The following is a 21,031-nucleotide window of genomic DNA, read 5'->3' as shown; positions in this document are numbered from 1 at the left end:
TCACTACAGCTATTACGAGTACATTTGTACGATATTAAATGGTAAAACCGTAACTCGTTTGTGTGTAGTAAGTACTTATATAATTGAAAACTTTTACTTCATATAAGTGTTTTAATATGATTATAAATTATATTTATCTTCCTTGATTTTATCAAGTAATTATTATCAAATAAAGTAATTTAAAGATACATGGGTGATCGTTGGGTAGGCAAGATTGTGCAATTACCTGCCCCTAGAAAAATAATATTAATTTATCATATTATAACTTTAACCATTGCAGTATTATACCTAATAACTTTGACATCATAAAATGAAGACATTTGCAGTTCTAATTTATTCGATACCGAATAATATGTACATTTAATTATATTTTAATTTCTTATTTTCTATTTTTGTTCTGTACTTACCAAAAAATAATTTTATTTAACTATAATAAAATAATTCAAGTATTAATCATTTAAATAATGGGATGTATTTTATATGTAAATGTTGAAATAACATTACACCTTTATTTACCTTAAATTTTAAATTTTTTTATTTCCTCCCTTCTCTTAAAATGTTAGCTATGGGCTATGGCCTATATATACATAGGCACCTATGTATTAATACCAAATTTGTCGCAATACTAATCAGCTCAAAACGTACATTAGATACATATTGTATATATTATAATAAATTATAATTTATAACCCGCGGTATTACACAATTCGAAGAAAAAACCAAAAAACGACAATACGAATATTTCATAAAGTAATAATATTATCTATTCATACAATAATTATTATTCGTCATATGAAGTATATTATAGATATGTAGAAACTTGTAAGTTGTAATAGTGGTCATAACACTGAGTATGAAACTCCTAGGTATCTACCAAAATTACCATTGACCGTAAAAAATCATAGTTTAGACTATTTAGAGTTAACGCGCGATAAATAAAATATTTAAATGTGGGAAACTTACAGTATTACAATATATATCCGTTATTATAATACCTGCTTAATACATATTATGTACTGTATACGGCTATACATTATACGTATCTAGTACGTTAATGGTATTATGTAGGTTTATAACTGTATACAAGTATGATTCTTAGTCGATCAATACGTATTATGGTGTCTCATATGATTTGTGCAGTCGCGTGTAGAAAAATACAGTGCAATGCGGTGTGTACCTACCTATATATAAGCATATACAGAGTAATAATTATATTGTTAGATACAAAAAAGAGTAAATATAAATAATTGTTTTGTAAACTCTAAATGTTGAATGCATTTTTACGTTTTGCCATTATTTTGGGAAAAATAAAAATATGATTTTTCATATTTTTACATTTTTATTAAATAAAGGTGTATTTTGAATTTTACATTATGCAGCAGAATATTTTTCTGATACCTATAAGCTAATAATATAATACATAATATTTTATGCTTGATAAAGTCAAGTATTTTAGTATTTATATTAATTATTGTTATTAGAGTTTAGATAAGATGAAAATTAAAGTGGTATACTGGTTCACCATACATAACAATATAAATCGTTGGGAGTATTGTATCTTCCTACGTCCTCCTATCAGTTTTGAATTAAACTTTTAAAGTTAAAGCACCTATAGACTCTTAAATAAATAATAAATAATCATAATCGATATTTAACTAAAAAAAATACTTAGGATTACCATTTTACTATGTTCCCTTATGTCATACTATTTTTGTTATAAAGAATTTTTTTTTTTTTGTCTAGAATTTAGAGTATAGGTAATAAAAATGTATATGATTTTAAATTTTAATTCGTCATCCGTTAATTTACCCTGCTTACATACCTACTATAGATTATACCTAAGTAATTTGTCATCGATATATATATATAATATATATTATGATGTAATACACATATCATGCATAAAATACTCATCATACGCAAAATAATACAATTATAAAAACTAGTGCAATAATGATGCTTGTAGTAAGAGAATTTTATTTTTATCATATTATATTAATAATTAATAAAAGTTATCTTTTCAAAGTTAAATAATTCCTAACTACCTAAGTAAATTTAATGTTATACTACACTTAACTTCGGTTAAGTCGTTAAGATAATTAATATAATATACTCATTGTTTATCAAGCTTCATCATTACGAGAATATAATACAGTATCTACCTAATATCTAATATTGTATTTCATATATATATATATATAAGTAGATACATCGTCATATTTGATATAATATTATAATATTATTATTACAGCATAATATATAAATAAGAAATGTTATACATATTAGCATACATCATCTTATAGTCTTTAGCTAGGTATTTATGTATTAGATATTACATATTAGTTATACCTATATTGTGACGAATTTGATTGTTTACCATGCGTCTTAATATTTGTCCATTTTTTTTTTTTTTTTGGATGTGGTGAGCCGGGTGAAGTATATGTGACGAGGTATTTAGGTGAAAAAAATCACAAATAACCTATATATGTATAAAGTGTATATCTATATACGATTATATACTATTAAAACAAATTATCGTTTTGAAACCATTTTAAGTGGAGGGGAATCCGGAATCTCCCCACTACGAATACACGCAGTCATGTTATATATATTTAATATATTCAAGTGTTAGGCGTGTATATATATATATGCTTACGTGTATATAATTACATTCACATCATTGGTTCGTACATACATGTATATTATATATAAGTATTATTGGAATGATGAAATATACGTAAAAAACCGCCGTTTAATAAATAAATGTGTATTAAATTTAATACAGACAAATATATTATAACTGGTTGTGAGACTGGTCGGTGGGTTATAGAGGGAGTTACGTGTGTCTTTTATTGGAATATCTGCACGACACTGTGTATACACTTATATAGTTTATGTTATGTAGGTACCTAGGTATATAGCTACGGCAGAAAAGCAGAATATCGCAAATCATTCTCATTATATTACCTATTACTATTATTATTATTTTTTTTATCAAGATTGGAATTTCAAACGATTTACGGGCTCCTTGATTGAATAATCGTGTACCGATAGGTAGGTAAATCCAAATACAACGTGATAACTATACATGCCATACACAATATCTATTATAACTATTATTATTTTATAGTCAACGTAGCGTGCGCAGTGATTTATATTATTATATGTATATTATTGTAGTCTGTAGAGTAAAAATCATTTACGCTTTCGATAGAATTACATATAGGTACATACCTTTATAAATAAGTATTATGTGTAATAGTATACCTAGTACCTACGCGTATTATTTTACGTACGTATATATAATATAGATTTATATACAATGTAATCCTTATTAATGGTTACACTTTTCTAAATATTTTTATTGTAAATTGTTTTTTTTTTATTATTATTAAAATTTTATATATTATTTTAATATATTTTTATCTTATAATCAGTAACAGAATCTTTTTCTGAAATCGCTGATGTATAAATATTGAAAAAATTGCTAAATAAATATTTTGTTATTATATATATTCTAGCGGTACTGAAGTATAGTACATAATTAAAATAGCAGACGCAATATCACTGAAGACAAAAGTTACACTACTATAATATCCCTATAATATAATAATATGTCGCTGCTTATATAAACTTTAAAAATTAATTAATTCAATTATTTTTAAACATTAAGTATTTTTATAAGTCTAATATTCAGCTATTTCTGCTCATACATATATATATACAGTACAGATATAGGTTTTTGACTTGTCATTAAAAAAAAATTAAAAACCATCGACAAAAATAACTATTTTTTTTAATTTAGTGTTATAAAATATTTACTTCAAGGTTCAAACTATATAGATGAAACAGTTCTTATAAAATAAAAAAACGCAATATGAATAAGTGTTTTCATTTAAATGTTTCACTCTGTATAATGTTATGCTATAATATTATATTATAGTGTTACATCGCGTAGAAGGGGTTGCTCGTTGCTGGAAAGAGTAATCGAGTGGTGAATACCACAGTAGTAAAAAACACATTAAGATTAAAATATTAGATATTATAAATACATATATCTATGTATGCATGTGTGCGTTAAACATTTTTATTATTTGTTACATTAATTTAGGTATAGGTATATTTTAAGCTCAATTACGGTGTCAGTCTAGATAATATAATACATTTAAACTGTGTATAAGTTATAAATACTTATAATATATAATAATTATAAATATGTAATACTTGTTATAAATATTAACTCGTACACCACAAGTAAACCCTAGACCTTGACTTCAAAATAATACACGCAAAACTATTCCCTAAAGATCTTTCAATTCTTTACTATGTATATGTTTATCCTCAACATTTTTTTTTTTTTAAGATTTTTAAGACCCTGTTGTCTATAACACATATTACTATATAATTTAAGTCCGTCGCTCATATGTATAATATATATAGCTATTATTCGCTGATTACTGTGGGGGCTTTGTGGGGTACAGAATAAAATAATAGTAATAATAATACGCACCCCTGTGCAATATTATGTTTACCAGCGACTAGCTCCCAGCTCGAACACCTGGTCACCACTACCACCGGCCGATCTTCCCACCGTGCCACGCTTGTTGAGCAAGAAATGAAAATAAAGAAAGAAACTATTTCCCTATACTCCATGTACATACGAATACGGCCCTCAGTAAACCGTTTTATTTTTGTTTAGTCTGATTTCTCAGAAACGTTTCGATGTCTCGAAAGGCGCTTTGGGACGGCAACACGGCCTAAAATTGTATGCGTTTGCCGATTTTTATTGCACGGGTGTCGCATGAGTAGTATCACTGCAATATAAGTAAATTGGAATTTGTTCTAACAAGACATGGATAGTGGTTGCTTGAACCCAATCAAGCAACAGGAAATTTACCACAAGTTAAGTTGACTTAACGATATACTTATGAGTTATGGAGTACTCAGTATACTATAGACAGACACAGAGGTTCCCAAATTTTTTATGGCACAACCCATTTTGGAAATTATTTAAATTTTGGCGACCCACAAATCACAATAACATGATGGGTGTTGCTAGATTTTATATCTAATGAGTTTTTTTTTTTTTTACTTTTCCGATTTTAATAACCATATTAATATGGTAAAAACATAATTATGTCTAAAAAAATGTATTACCAATTTAAAAATATAACACGACTGCGACCCACAAAATATGATCGCAACCCATAGTTTGGGAACTTTTGTTATAGTATATTATAACATAATATAAAAATTACTGTATTATCGTTTCAGTTTATATATTATACCATTACAACATTTACAAAAATGAAGAAAAAACAAGAATACCCATGTTAAAATACTCATATTTAAGATTTTCATAATTAAAGGTTAAGGTTTTTAATTTTTATAATCTTATTTTGCAGTTATAAAATCGAAAAATATCAAAATAATGAGTTAAACTTAATGATCTCAAAAAAAATTACCCTTATGATACTCAGTGGTGTATTTATGGGGGGAGAGCTTGGGTCCACTCTCAAAAATAATATAAAAACAGACTAAAATTGAGTTTAAGAATTTTTTACGGATTTATAAAATTATTTCACTATTGTAATTACCCCTTCCCCCCAAAAAAAAAAATTAATAAATAAAAATAAGTTTGTAAATACGCCACTGATGATACTACCTTCATTGACTTCGAGTATATAATATTATAATCAGACATCAAATTCGAACACGTTTTATTTTGGTCAATGGGGAAAACTCCTGCGCACTGAAGTATAATATGCAGATTTTATAATCCTTTTATTATTTATGATCGAATGACGGTCGACGGTATTGCGTAAACAATTATTATTATAATAGTAAATATTTAACAGTAGTGTAAATAGTATCACTGTAGCAATAGTGGCACTGTGGTGGTAATGGCACTGTAGTGGTAGTAATCGACAGTAGGACGAATGGCGGCGGCAGCGAGGTAATCACAAAAAACTGTGTTGCGTCAACTTTCAGCAGCTGCAGCAGCTGGTCGCTGATCCTATATTGCGCGACGACGTCTATGGTGTACGGGGCAATCGTTGGCCGTCGCGCCGTCCTATAGACATCGTATGTCCGTGACGTCACTACTCCGGGAGGCCCAGGTGTGTGAGTGTGCGTATCAGCGCGGCGGACCCGTGTGCACCTGGTATCTCGTACCATTACCATCAGCTATCGAAGTAGTGTAATACAACTCGTATTTAATGTAATAATTAATAGTAGTCTCGTAATCTTTTCCCTATGCGTACATGTCCGCGATCGTCGCTTTTGCGATTATGATTCGTTTGTAGATGTAATAATAATAATAATAATAAAAAAATTAATTTTTTTTTTCCAAAAAGAAATCGTTTTCCTCTCTCTATTGACGACGACGAGAGGACGCCGACCGTGTACCGAGAACGCGCCCGCAAACAGTCGCCAGTCGCCACGACATATCGGCCGCGATGTCCGCTTTGACCGCCGGGGTGCAATACAGTCTGTCGTCGAACCAGAACAATGGCCTTATGCCCAAACAGAGGACGGGCAAGAACAAAACGCTGTTCTTCGTCAAGTTGACCGATTCCTGTCTGAAGGCCGTTGAGGATTACCTGCGGTGCTGTCAACAGGTAAGAACGAGACCTAAATGCCGGACCTTTTAGTGATTTACATAACGATCTTTTCTCTCGGCGACCGTTTGTTTTGGCCGCTTATGGGGCCTTTGTCCTTTCAATCGTTGCCTACACGATTATTCTTGCGCTCGTCTCGCGCGACTCGTTTCCCTCCGGCCACGTCCACACATCCACTCCTCGTCGGTCCTTCGATTTTTTTGGCCAGAATATCAACTCGCACCACTCGTTCCGAGTACTTAACCTACCTTTGCGACCCCGATTTTTCGCTACTTATTTCACAAGGTCTTCAATTTTAATCGACCAATATCTGCTTGACTTTGAAATCGATTTCAGCCATCAACACACCTCTCGTTTTTATTTTTGATTTTTATTTCCACAGTCATTTTGACAATCTCTAGAATTGACAATGGAAGATATCCAACAATCTATTGAATTAAGCAAATGTCTGTCTGTTATTTCTGAACCTGATGTTTCTCAATGTTTCAAACAGCTGGTTTTCAATATTGTTTACATATCGATGTTATAAACTGTTGTCCACTATCTTAACATTCCTGCTAGAGTTGAATTTATACCTACCAATTTTTAAACAAGCATAATATATCTAACTTATATGTACAAATTGACAATACTTTCATAATAATATTGTTAATGTGACACATATAATTAAATCTTCATTTTTGTTAGACTTATCCTTAAAACTTTTAATAATTATAATTGAAATTAAATTAATTTTTATGTAAATAAATTACTATTCACCAACTTGTACAGCAGCATAAATTAACTAACATATTTTTAAAATCCATAAAATTTTACTAGAACATCTAACTGAACAATAAATTTTTATATTTTCCTTCGAGTAGCTTTTAATAATATTAGATAATTATAAACACGTTAGAGATACACTTCTTGTATATTTGTATCTCTTAAATCATATTTTGATTAAGTTATTTTAGTGTTTTATATTAAATGTATCTTAATTTTTTATTGAATTACATTAATTCCTATTTAAATTCTAGGTAGTTCAATACATTTATACTTTTATACATAGAAAAAACTTTGTTAATTTAGTTTGCAAAACATTTGCTAACAGAGAGATTTAAAACTTCATATTTTATCTAAGAACATAATTTTTGTTTTGTAGGTAGGTCTAAATAAAATTATTTTTGTTACCTTACTTTTGGCCTTCTCAAATGATTATGTAACAAATATTTTACAATCTTCATTAGGTAAATGAATTATTTTTAATGTTTGGATAAAAATATTCGGTGCCATAGCTATAGCAATAAATTGTTTCAATAGTCTGGTAAATAGATGCTCTTTTTAATAATTTCACCTATTTAAAAGAAATTTAATTTATAAATTGCATGATAAAAAATTATAAAAATATTCCTGTTATAAAATGTAGCAAATTCTTAAAAAAATAAATATATTTATGCACAAATCCTTAAAAAGATACTATTATACTAGTTATATTGTTTATAAAACTAGATTTCTTAACTTTTAAGACAGTTATGCCAAATTCTGTAGAAATCTTTCATAAATTATTACTTATTGAACCTAAGTTATTATGAAAACTATTACTACACAAGTACATTTATTAACTTGGCTGTGTAGTCAAATAAAAATACACATAAACATTCATTAGCTATCTATTTACTAAAACTGAAAAAGAAGTTACCGTTATCTTAATAGCGTAACATTTTTTTCATAAATAATTTTTCTTATATGTTATCAATACCAAAAAAACTGATGTGGGTATTGTTTTATTTATTTTGAATTTAAAATAAGTAGATTTGTAAAATTAAATTAAGTGAAGTATTTATGAGAATCCAATTAAAAATATTAAAGCACTATTAATTTTAAAATTATCTAGGTAGGTATCCATTAAGAAATTAATAATAAAAATTGCAATTTTTATATTTGTTTTCCGTCTGCTATTATCTCATTCACAATAAAGCTAAAACTAGAATTGTATTATAATTTATAGTTAATTGTTTTTGTCTATTGTAATAACCTGTAGCTTTCAAAAATTATATTAAATTATTTAATATTATGTATAAATTATACAAACATTAAAATAAATTGCATAAATTACTTATAGTTGACCAAAATTCATGTTATAACTATTTTAAAAAGTACTTTATTTTACCATAAAGCATTAGAGTTATTTTTAAATCATCATGAGAATATATTATTTTAATTTATAAATTGAGTAAATAAAAATCATTTTTGTTTCTTTATGTAATGTAAAGAAATAAAATGTTATATTTAGATTGAGAATAGATGTATTATATTTTTTCAAGTTAGGATATTATATTTCAATCAATATTTGCTAATCCTTAAGAGTTTAAAGGTTTAATTATTCTTTATCATCTTCATTTGCACAACTAATCTTATGTGGGTATAAGCTATTGTATTTTTTAAACAAACTGTTTAGTATTATAGTGAGAAGTACCATATGTAATCATGTTGGTACAGTGTTTTAATTCTATTAATAGATGTCCACTGAATGTATTAAGTATTTATAATTTAAGTTTATAGTAATTTTTTGATAATATTTTAATAGTTAGAATTAGGTTATTAGGTATTTTTATAACTAAATTATATATAAAGAGATATTCTAAGCTAGTTTATTATATGAACCGAGGAAAACAAAAATGCATTATTGTTTTTTAAATGTTATTCGTTTATCATTGTAGAATTCTTACTACTGGATCTCATACAACATACCTCTCAGTCTGTCGCCTGTATTAACCTACCTATAATATCATGTTTTATATTGTTTTTAATTTTATAAAATATTGTTTTTCTTCCATATTAAATTGAATAATGGTTTTACAGTAATAAATATATCACTATCTAAATTTTATCTTTAACATTACCTATGGTTAAATAAATGAGAAACAATTTTTTGAAAATCTGAAAGTGTAAGTGCCATACAGTATTGTGTAAATTTAAAATATTCAATAGTTTTTATTATTTTATTTTTATTTTAAAGTTATTTTGTGGTGTTCATTATTGGTACACTATGATAAAAAGAGTTTTTTTCAAGAAATGTGTTTATTATGTATAGGTATTTAAATTTATTTTTTAGTTATAAAATATTTTCTACAGTCCTTATGCAATATACATCTAGAATAATATTGTATCATGTTAATTTTGAAGAACAATATTAATTTGAGCTGATTAATTTTTTAATAGATATTTTAAGTATTAGGTAAATTTATTTGTACAATTTAAATTAATTATTACCTATTTATTTTAAATAAAAATTAACAATCATCTCTGGGAAGTATATTTTGGCATTTTGCTATTATTAAATAGAATATATTTTTTATATATTCAAAATCCATTAAAACAGAAAATTATAAGAAGGTTAAATATATCATTTTTTCAAGTTTTTGTTTTACTTAAGTTTACTCTACTAAAACCTAAAATACTTACAAGTACAAATGTGATCATTTGATGTTTAGTTATTGAAATTTTTAAACATTATTTTTTATCAAAATTTATTATTATTAATGTTATGAATTGTGTTAAATTAAAACTCATTTTACCCGATTAAAAAGGTTTGAATAAGCTACCAAGATAGGAATCGTTAAAATGCATCTATAGTTTCCAAAAAAAGAACTACAGCTTTTTATAAAACCTAATAATCGATTTATTTTAGCTTGTGTAATACAAAAAGGAGGCGAAAAGTGGGGGCCTTTGGGGCTAATGCACCCTCAAAAAAATATTTTTTAGAGTACCCATTATTCTACTATTTTGTTTTATTTAAAATAATATATTACAATGATAAATGATGTTTTTTTAAAAAATAAAACAAAAAAAAAATGATTATTAAAAATTAGTGTTAGTGTTAAAAGGAAAGCAAAATAAATTTATAAACCTCCCTAACTCTTCGAATAAAAATCCCGAGAATGCACCAGGTGACTAAAGCTATTTTTACTTTTTCTTGTAACACTTTAAGATACTTATTTAAAAAACAAATAACATGACTTTGATCGTTATTAATATAAAATATCGAATTCTGAATTATTTATCAGCATTAAAAAATCTATTAATAGACATGCTAAATTAAAAAATTTTATCATATTTTATATTGTCATTATACATTAAAAGTTTTCTAGTAATGTTATACTGTTAGGTATATAAACTCATAATGGATCGATATGTTATAATACTATATATTTACTTTTTTTGCATAAATATATTTGAGTTTTTATAGAAAGATTGGTTTATATTTTAAATATACACAGATATTTCATTGTCCTTGAATATTATTTATAAATGAATTAATTCCGTTATAAAAATTAATTTAACCTAACCATTTTTATTCTGTTTCCGAAACTCGTTTTTATCTCTTCAATTACGATTTGGCAACTATGTTAAAAATATTTCAATTTAAAACACCGGTATAAGTGTATAACGGATTAAATACTGAATTCAGTGGCGTAACTACATGGTTGCATAGGTGTGCATTACACCGGGGCCCGGGGCCTAGACGGTCCAAAAGGGGGCGCCCTAGAATTTTAATATTTTGTTTAAAATATATTAAAATTTTATATTTTGTTAATAATTTTAAACTATTTTATAATAATATACTACGATAAAACTTTTATATTACGAAGAGTATAAAAATACATATTATTATGTCATTTATTTCATGTATAAATATAATTTAATTAATTATGATATATTTTATGAATTATAAATATTATAATACATAATATAATTATACATTTTATATATACGTGTAATTGTCTAATTTTATTCATATAACGATTTTTAGGGGCCATAAAATAATTTTGCACATGGGCTAGAATTTTATAGTTACGCCACTGATACTGATGCTTTTTTTTGTTTTTGTATACAATTGAATTTGTAAAATATATTTAATATAAGCATGACTATAAAAACTGTTTTAAATCTTACTACCTAAACTTATAATTAAATAATAAAAAATGTGGATTTTTTATCAAATTAAACAGATATTTAATAAAAAAAAAAAAATAATATTAAATAGGTTATATAATATTTGTATCCATACTAAATAAAAATATTGAGTTTAACAATAATAGTAAACAGTAATTTATTCTATGATTATTACGTGGGGATTAGCTCTACATAATATACCTACATCGATTGTGTCATAAAATCGTCGTAAGTCATAAAACTAATAACTATACTATCATTGTTGAGGTTTAATAATTTATTACAATCGTCGTAAATAGTATTACTATTTAAATAAAACGAATTGAACAATTGTAGTTTTGTAGTTTATTTGTCATTTTCCATGATAATTTATTTGTGTTAATTATTATAGAATATCTATCTGAATTAGATTTCCTTTTGTAAATCGAAAAATAATAGTTAAGTGTACAGACTCAGTGGCATTGGTGAATTACTTTTTTACTTATTTTTTTTCCGTACAATGTCAGCTGGCTTATCAACAATGTTGACGAAATAAAATGAAGGTCAAAGTATAAACGACTAATTAAATTAGTTTTCATAAACGTATGAAATCTATGAATTTAAGAACTAGAGAAAATATCATTTATTATAGCCAATAGAAAACAGCTTTTTGTTTTACTGGATCCTGGATGTATTTATTAAATAGGATTTAATTTATATGTAAAATTTCAAAAGTTCTTCACTACAAATTCAGTCAAATAGTTCACGAAAAAAAAAAATTACCTTTGATTATTTTTTGTTTTACTTTCCTTATCGTTGATAAACTTAGCTAACAAGAATTTAAATACATGTAACATCCTTTTAATTAAATATTTTTTGATTACTGAAGAAACTAAAAATTATTTTATTTTGAACTGAGTTAATTTTAAACTAGAATTATATTTTAGATATTATATTTATTATTCACTTGTTGAAAAATTGTAGGTCTCAATAACGTTCCCCGTAATTTATTATTGTTTAATAAAATTATTTAATTTCAAAGTATCCCAGTAAAAATATAAAAATAATATCTGGACTAAAACTTTATGATAAGAACGTATCTCGTGTTCCTCATACTGTATAGTAATGGTTTAGTAAAAACTGGTTTTAACTGACTGTAAAGCAGCATTATTGTATATGTATGTAACATAATTATCCTTTCGTCTTTAGCACTCGTACTTTCACCCGCTTTTTTACGAGAAACATTAATAATACGCAACAAATAAAAATGTGTACGTACTCTAATAATAATAATAATAATAACATACGTTCAAATATTATTTTCACGGATCTACGATGTATCTAACCATATCGAGTTTTCCTAAAAACGTCTGATAAAGTGAATTGTTGATTTTTACCTAAAAGACAACCAAATATTACTATGACTTACAAATTGTAATTTCTTAGCAAGGTTTGTGATTAAAAATAAAAAAATAATACATAAAAAATGCCTTTTTAAATTTTATATTGCGCTGGGCTTTATATATTTGTATATTTGTAATTATTTTGATTCTTGTTTCTACGATTGCTTTTACATGGGTTATCAAAAATCTATGACTGTCTCCGCAATAACTGTTTTACTCCATTATTATTATTAGTGGTTATTCTAAAATGGCATAACTTGAATAAATACAATTAATACACAAGGCAAGGCTTAAATATTTGTCTACGTTGAGGACAAGGTCAGGACCAATTGTATGACAAAAAGTGAAAGTTTCGCTACTACCGCTGCTGCCATACTATTTTTTATATATTTATATATTTATATATATATTATGTACTATTGCTGCTGTTACAGACTAAGAGTTTGGTATTTGGGTCATACCACGTCAATAGGCCAGCTCTCTCACAGAGCTACCTGTGCGAAGCCTGAGAATGACCTACCAATAATAATTTGACATCCATTATTATTATTAATACATGTATTAACATGTCAAACATTTAACAATGTTTTATTCGTTACAAATGACGTGTCCCCCTTGTATAATGCAGAAATTATGTTATTTTAAAACACAATGCAATGAAAACGAATAAATACGGTTGGTATTAGCTGTACGTTCAACCGGAAAAATAAAAATAATTTTAAAAATTAATATTACACATATTATAATACCTATAGATAGGTAAAAGTAATGAATTATATTATATATTTATGTAGCAAAATTAAACATATATTATTAACCACGGGCACTGAGAAAATAATACTAAAACATTCCTTGGTTTATGTTATAAATAAACATAAATATAATTATAGTTTCGCGCGTCATCTACACTATATTTTAAATAAGGTAACATGTTCATAATTCGTGTTTAGTACAAGACATTAAAGATACAATTAATGAATTCAATAACAAACAACAAACTAAATTTTAGTGTATAAAATAATTTAAACATTATGTACATTTATTTATTTAAAAAAAATGTATTATCAGTGATTTTAATCATTTTTAAAGATTTACAATACTTTAATGGTCTAATTGTATAATAATATGTATCTGTATTAAAAAATAATAATTTATTGTTACGATTTTAATAAGCAATATTTATAACATTGATCTTGCATCAACTATAGCTTTTATCATTCTTAAGTTGTTTACCATTGTTATAACTTATTACAATAAACAAGATAAGAAATAGAAATTTACTTGAACCCTGCTGATTCAATAATAAATAATAATCAGTTGTATATTTTTTTAATAGCTTAAAATGTATCATTTTTTTTGAAAATTTAAAAAAAATATATGAACTTCTTTTGATCCTTCAGTCTTAATTCATTATAATTCTTCATTTTGTTAATTTATAATCCAGTTTCATCCTACTTTTAGGTCTAACCCATTCATTAATTATTCAACATTAATAGAATTTAGATATTTTAGTCAAATTAAATGTCTATGAATAAAATTTAAATGTAATTAATATTAATACATGTACATCTTTTTTTTTTTAGGGTAATTCAGAAAACCTTCCAAAACCTAGGATACAATTTAAAGGCAATGAAGGCGTAAGTATTAATTTTGTACTATCTAAGTAATTATTAAATTATTAATTTTATATTTATGTATATCATTACAGCAATTATGCGTACCGAGCATATCAAAAAATTATACATTTGACTTTAGTTTATCCAATAACGATGTTGCTGCTCCTAGAAGTAGCTTTGAATGTATTCGTCAAAATACTTCAAGGTATTTTTTTTAAATTATTCATCAATTATATTTTATCAATAATTGATAAACATTTATATTATGATAGTAGCCAAAATATAAACTATTTTATTTGTTTATAGATCATTAGAATATGTTGGTACATTGAATAGACATATACGAGTACTTGCAAATGATGATGTATATGAAGCTACTAGACATAGAATGGTTGCTGTCGAAGAATTACATAAGAAATCATGGTATAGTTGTTACTTATTTAAAAAAAAATTTTATCTTTATTGCTTATAACTTTATATTAGAAGGATATTTGGATATGAAATGTTTATTCTAATGCAAAAATAAATAAAAACAACAACTTTTAAAACATCAACTAATAATAAAACTTCTATCATAAATATCCATAGAAATTATAATTATAATTAAATATATTTATTTTTTTTGTTCACAGTACACGGGAAATTGAACTTGACAGCAAATCAGCTCTAAGTCGTAAAATCCGAAAAAATCCTGCTCAAATAAGAGCTAGCCGTCATAATAATAATACTTATAATAATGTTAATATTACAAATAACGTTCCAAAACCTATAATTTCCAAACCTATACCCCCACATACCCCTTCACCAGCCAATCATGCATCAGATATTAGTAAAAAACCATTACGAGATAGAATTATTCATCTTTTAGCATTAAGGCCATACAAGAAACCAGAATTAATTAGTATATTAAATAGAGGTTTGTTTAAATTGTTAGTTGGTTTAACATTTAATGTTTATTTAAATTAATAATTTTATGTTTTTAGATGGTTTGAAAGATAAAGATAGAACACAAATAATGTCAGTTCTTAGTCATGTAGCACAAGCAAAAGATAATGTATACTATCTATTAAGGCATATTTGGAATGATGTACAAGAAGACTGGCCATTTTATAGTAGTCAAGATCATATTGTATTAAAACGGTAAGTAAAATTGTGTATTTATTTTATTATTAAATAACGATGATAAAAGTTTTGTTTATTTATATATAATAATAAATATATTAATTTCTAGATAACATTAAAAAATATAATACTAAGTACAATTAATGTTCATTAGTTTCACTAATATTAATTTAACAATATAAATATTACAAATAAAAGTGCTGATCCAAAGAAATCTAAACACAATCAAATAAAATGCTAAATCCATGTTTGAATAATTGTACTATTAAGTGATTTTTTACTTGTTTAAAAGTATTATGTAATATTAAAAATATCCAGTATTAGCAAAGAAGCTTTTTTAAAAGATATTAAATAATGATTTTTTAAATTTAATTTATAATTAAAATTTATTATGTTATAATACTTAGATATATAATTCAAAATCTAAATAATTGGAAATATGGTCATTAAGTTTATTTGGAAATTTCAATAATCAGAATTTAAATGAATACATAATTAAAGGAAAAAAATATGCAAATGGTAATACGGTAATACTCTGCTGTATACTAGGTGTCGATTGGGTCACTTTTATGGATGTGTTAAAATTTGAATTCTTATACATCATTGTATTTAAAACACGATTCTAAGCAAAGACGATCACTAAGTTTATTTTATGATATATTTTTTTATATGCCAATTTATTACCAAAAACCTCTCCCATTTTTATAAATCAAATCGTTTTTACTGTTCCATAAAGTATGTACAAAAAAAAAAAAAAAAACAAAATACATAGATCATTGTAAAATCAATACATTTGTTGCTTTGCTCAAAATCTAAAATTAGAGTAGCATACTTGGTGACTTATAGTAAATAAATATTGATATAAACTTATATATATTTCAAGTCATTTACAAATATACTAATTTGGTAGAAGAGCATTGGGGAAATGTTAATATATATTAATTAGGGAGAAATATGAAGGCTATATTGCCATCAAAAAAATAGGTTTTAGTTGCCCCTATAAAAATATCTAATTATTTAAAAAACAAATAATTTTTTTCTGCTCGTATGTTATTAAAGGAATCAGAAGCAGTTGATTGCTCATAGTAAAAATTGTAAATTATATTATTTTATGCTGAAATAATAAAATTAAATTAAATACACATTTTTTATATTATACAATCAATAAATAATTTTAAACAATTGTTTAGTCACTTACATTTTTATTAATTTTTTAGATATTGATAAATTTATCACTTTGAATTTAATCTGAATACTGAACCACTTACATGAACAATATGTTTATTCTAAATAAGATTTTAATATTTAGACGTAAGCCTCAAAATTTAACACCTCCTGGATTGAGTGATACTGGAAGCTCTGGCAGCAGTGAACAATCTCCAAGTAGTACTGTCCCCAGCAGTCCTCCTAATAATGTGCATGGTAACAAAAGACCTGGTTACTACAATAGTGCTGATGGTTTCCAAACAAAAAGATTGCGTATTTCACATTTCAAACGACCATCACCTGAGAAAAAATTGTTATCAAATAGTCCTCCACCAATTGTATCTAGCACTCAGTCAGCAATACGATCACCTACTCATGCACCCTCTCATACTAATCCAATACCAAAATATATTCAGTAAGTATACCATGAAAATTCTTAAAAAGATTATTATAATTATTTTTATTATAAAATCATTAGATTTTTAAAATATATTCATTTTTAGAGATTTTGTGCGAATAACAAATAAGGAGCAAAAGAAGCAATACAAATCAGAATTCATGAAATGTCATAAAGAATATAAACACCTGGCTGAAATTATGGATCCTGTTCGAAATAAATTTGCTAAGTTAAAAGATCGTATGTTACTTTATCCTAAAGGTTCAAATGAATATAAGGTATAAAATATCTATTTGCCTCTATAGTTGAATAGTTTAATAATTTAAATATATTTTTTTTAGATTTTAGAAAAACAAATATTACAAGAATATAATGAAAGAAAACATGATGATAAATATCAAGCAGCTAAAACACGTTTTGACTATCTTCATAATAAATTGTCTCATATTAAAGATCTGGTGCATGACTATGATAAACACAATCCAGTGTTGATTAGAACTGCAACACCAGATTCTTCTTGCCTGTGAGCAATCAATTATTTATAATATTATTTTTTTTCTATTTCTTTTAAATACAATGTATAATTATTCTAAAGGACAATTTTTATAAAACCCAAATTAGTTCCATAGCACAAAAGAGATAGAAAAATCAGTGACTAATCACTTAATGGTTCGCTCAATGTTTAAATACTCAGTGCATTTATAATTTTTTACTGTCTTAACATTGGTTACCGGCTCCATTATTTGGTATGAGCCTAATGATAACTTTTAATGATTTATTGTTTTTTTTTTTTTTTTTGTGGGAGGATTTGGTATTCAAATTTAAGATCTATTAAAATACCGTTAAAAAATATGATTGTGTTTAAACTTAGCCAGAAATATTTAATTTTTATTTTTGTTTATATTAAAGTTTAACACTAAAGATCAAAATTATTCACACAAGTGCTTGTTTTTTTTTATTTTGGATGAGCTTGAAGTAATGGCAGCTGTATACACATATAAATAATTGGTTTCCTATTGACTGTTTGGAAATATTCATATTGTTAACTTAAATTTAGGAATATGTTTACATATGACATGTATCCATTTATATACCATGCAATTAGTTTCAACTATGTTGGTATATGCATACTATGCATAAAGTAATTTTTTCAATTATATTTATCATACATTTGTATGGTGATAATTATCAATTTGATATTAACATGAATATATATTACGTAGCAAGTTTAAATGTTTTTTTTTTATTATTATTTTTATTATTACTATTATTAATATTATTATTGTGATTATTATGTTATAAATATTGTTTTTTATTTTTATGATTAAAAACAAAATCCAAGTCTTACAAACAGTGAGAACTTGGTATACATCTTAATGTTTTGAAACTATTAAATTTAGCTTTTACATGGTATACAATTTAATATTATTTTTGTTAGGATATAGTCATTAATATTTTAAATTTTAATCATTAAAAAAAAGTAATTTAAAAAAATAATAATATATATTGTTTATTTATTTTTATATTTTTAAATTAACAAACACCAAATGGTAATTTTAAAAATAAATATTATTTACAATAAATAACTATATGAATATTTGTATGAAAAATTAATGTTATTAAAACAAAACAAAATTATCACTAATTGAAGTGTATATTGAAGCACTAACTGACAGTGATGTGTTATATTAAAAAAAGAAAAAAAGACATATTAATGATAAATTAGTAAATACATTTAAATATTTTAGTTTAGACTTAGCTTAAAAAAGTTGTTATTTTAATGAAACATTAAATCAACTATTTTTAAATCTTTCATTACAAGTATTGACATTTAAACTTGCTATGTCTATAATAATAATTATAGTATAATTTGAGAAGCTCATTCATCAAATTAAATGCACAGTAATAAAATATCAACCAAGACTTGTATTTGTTAGGGTTTTACATTATTATTTTTTAACACTGTGATATCTCGAATGTTTTACCCTAAATAAAAATTATTTAAAGACTGAAATTTGGACCATATAACCGTATATTTTTTTCTCATTCATAAAAATGTATAAATAAAAAAAATACATTTCAACTCTTGCTTGGCGACAAAAAGTATATGTATCATGATATTTGTGTGTGTTGTGTTTTATATATGGGTTAGGCATTAGATTAATTAATAATTATAAATTATAATAAAGTTCTATGTTATTTATTTAAAAATATTATGTTAATATCAAATGTGTTGATTTATATTCATGACTTGCTATTTGCAGTTTATGTACTCGGCTTTAATATTATTATGTTGTATGACTTAAAAAAGTAGTAGATCCAACTCTGTTAATCTCTTAAATGATATTCTAATATTTTTACTAGATATAAGTTTAATAATACATTATTTAATAACTTAAATGTTATTAAACAATGCATCAAAGAAATTTGAACCTTTTTGGTACATAAAATACAATTACAACTTACACATTTTTTTTTAAATAGAAACATCTATTTTAAAAATTTAAAGAAAGAAAGGAATATATTGGTTAACAATGATTTTATGTTTTTATTTTTGCATGTTATAATCTTACATAAAATAGAAATTTTACTTCAATCTTCAACTCTGCGGATAATTTCTGATAGCAACTTTTATCAAATATTCTTGAAATGATTTAATCATTTTCTAAACAATTTTAATCTATGATTAAATTAAAATATTTTTGTTTTTCTTACAAAAAGCTTTAAAATGTAATACTAAGTATAAATATTTATCATATGTGGTTCTTAAAGCAATTTATAAATATTGATGATATATTAATAAGTAATTGTAATTGTTTTTATAATTGTGAAGTTCAAATTTTCTTAATATTACTAAAATTATTTTGTAAATGTTTTCAATTTTCAATTTCAATACCTTAATTTGGACCATAAAATAAAATATATCTTCATTTGTAGATTAGATATACAATTAAAATTAACACCAAACAACCTAATTAGAAATAGAATTGATAGTAAGAACATAATATTTATTTTAAAAATAAGTCCCAGTTTTTATTTATAATCCAAACTACTTTGGTGAGATGCACCAAAAAATAAAAAAAAGTTTTAAGGAGAGTGTGGTTAACTTTTTCTCTGAATAACCAATTTCAGCACTCACAAACAATTAGGTTTATATGCTGTGAATTCCTCTCCCTAGGACTTAATCCTACTTAAAGAAGTGTTGTAGTACAAATGGTCAAAGATGGCTGGGTAAGTTAACAATTCTTTTAACTAGTTAAGTTAAATTATTTTAAAATAATAAAGTTAGTTAAAAGTTACTTATATTTTTCATTAACTTTTAATTTAAATTAACTAAATAATTAATTTTACACATTCTTCACCTAAAGTATTTGAATAGTAGTTTTTTTTGTGAAATATAAACTTATAAAAAGTGGTATGCAAATATATTAAACTGTAATAGTTCAAAAACTATGTAATATTTATCTACATGGTAGAACGTGAAGAGAAATTTTTTACCCTCTTTCCAGCACAATGGACACGCGGAGGAGAGTGAGATTTTGGTATGGATAAAACTTTTTAACACAATGAAAGAGTACAAAATTTTAATAAATAAAATATAAAATATGAAAACAGATATCAACCAATGGCACGATCTGTCTATTAAAAGAAACTTTAAAACGTGAAGTATTTTATTTGAAAAAAAAAACTTTTATTATACAACATTAATCAATAATTATTTGAATAATAAAAATTTAAAAATTAAGATTA

At 25.0% G+C, this 21,031-nt stretch overlaps 1 protein-coding gene across 1 annotated transcript; it reads left to right on the top strand.

Annotated features, from left to right (window-relative positions):
• Positions 1 to 6,226: 6,226 nt before the first annotated feature.
• Positions 6,227 to 18,111, top strand: LOC112604359 (RNA polymerase II elongation factor ELL). Its single transcript, XM_025353351.1, has 9 exons — positions 6,227 to 6,620; positions 14,524 to 14,577; positions 14,649 to 14,761; positions 14,863 to 14,979; positions 15,189 to 15,472; positions 15,540 to 15,696; positions 16,988 to 17,299; positions 17,388 to 17,559; positions 17,623 to 18,111. The coding sequence occupies exons 1-9, from the start codon at positions 6,459 to 6,461 to the stop codon at positions 17,806 to 17,808; spliced, it is 1,557 nt and encodes a 518-aa protein (XP_025209136.1). The 5' UTR covers positions 6,227 to 6,458; the 3' UTR covers positions 17,809 to 18,111.
• Positions 18,112 to 21,031: the final 2,920 nt, after the last annotated feature.

Source organism: Melanaphis sacchari, unplaced genomic scaffold (genome assembly GCF_002803265.2).
Source record: "Melanaphis sacchari strain LSU unplaced genomic scaffold, SCAv2.0 Contig0_pilon_pilon, whole genome shotgun sequence".
NCBI classification, from domain to species: Eukaryota; Metazoa; Arthropoda; class Insecta; order Hemiptera; family Aphididae; genus Melanaphis; species Melanaphis sacchari.
Note: the sequence above shows the minus strand (reverse complement) of the source record. Positions and strands in the feature narration are given on the sequence as shown.

What these genes read in the sequence shown, in the direction of transcription:
- LOC112604359 (XM_025353351.1), top strand. Translation starts at nt 6,459, where the DNA reads ATGTCCGCTTTGACCGCCGGGGTGCAATACAGTCTGTCGTCGAACCAG. An exon ending in GAATTACATAAGAAATCATG is followed by an intron (nt 14,980 to 15,188) that starts GTATAGTTGTTA and finishes TTTTGTTCACAG; the next exon opens with TACACGGGAAATTGAACTTG. An exon ending in AATTAGTATATTAAATAGAG is followed by an intron (nt 15,473 to 15,539) that starts GTTTGTTTAAAT and finishes TTATGTTTTTAG; the next exon opens with ATGGTTTGAAAGATAAAGAT.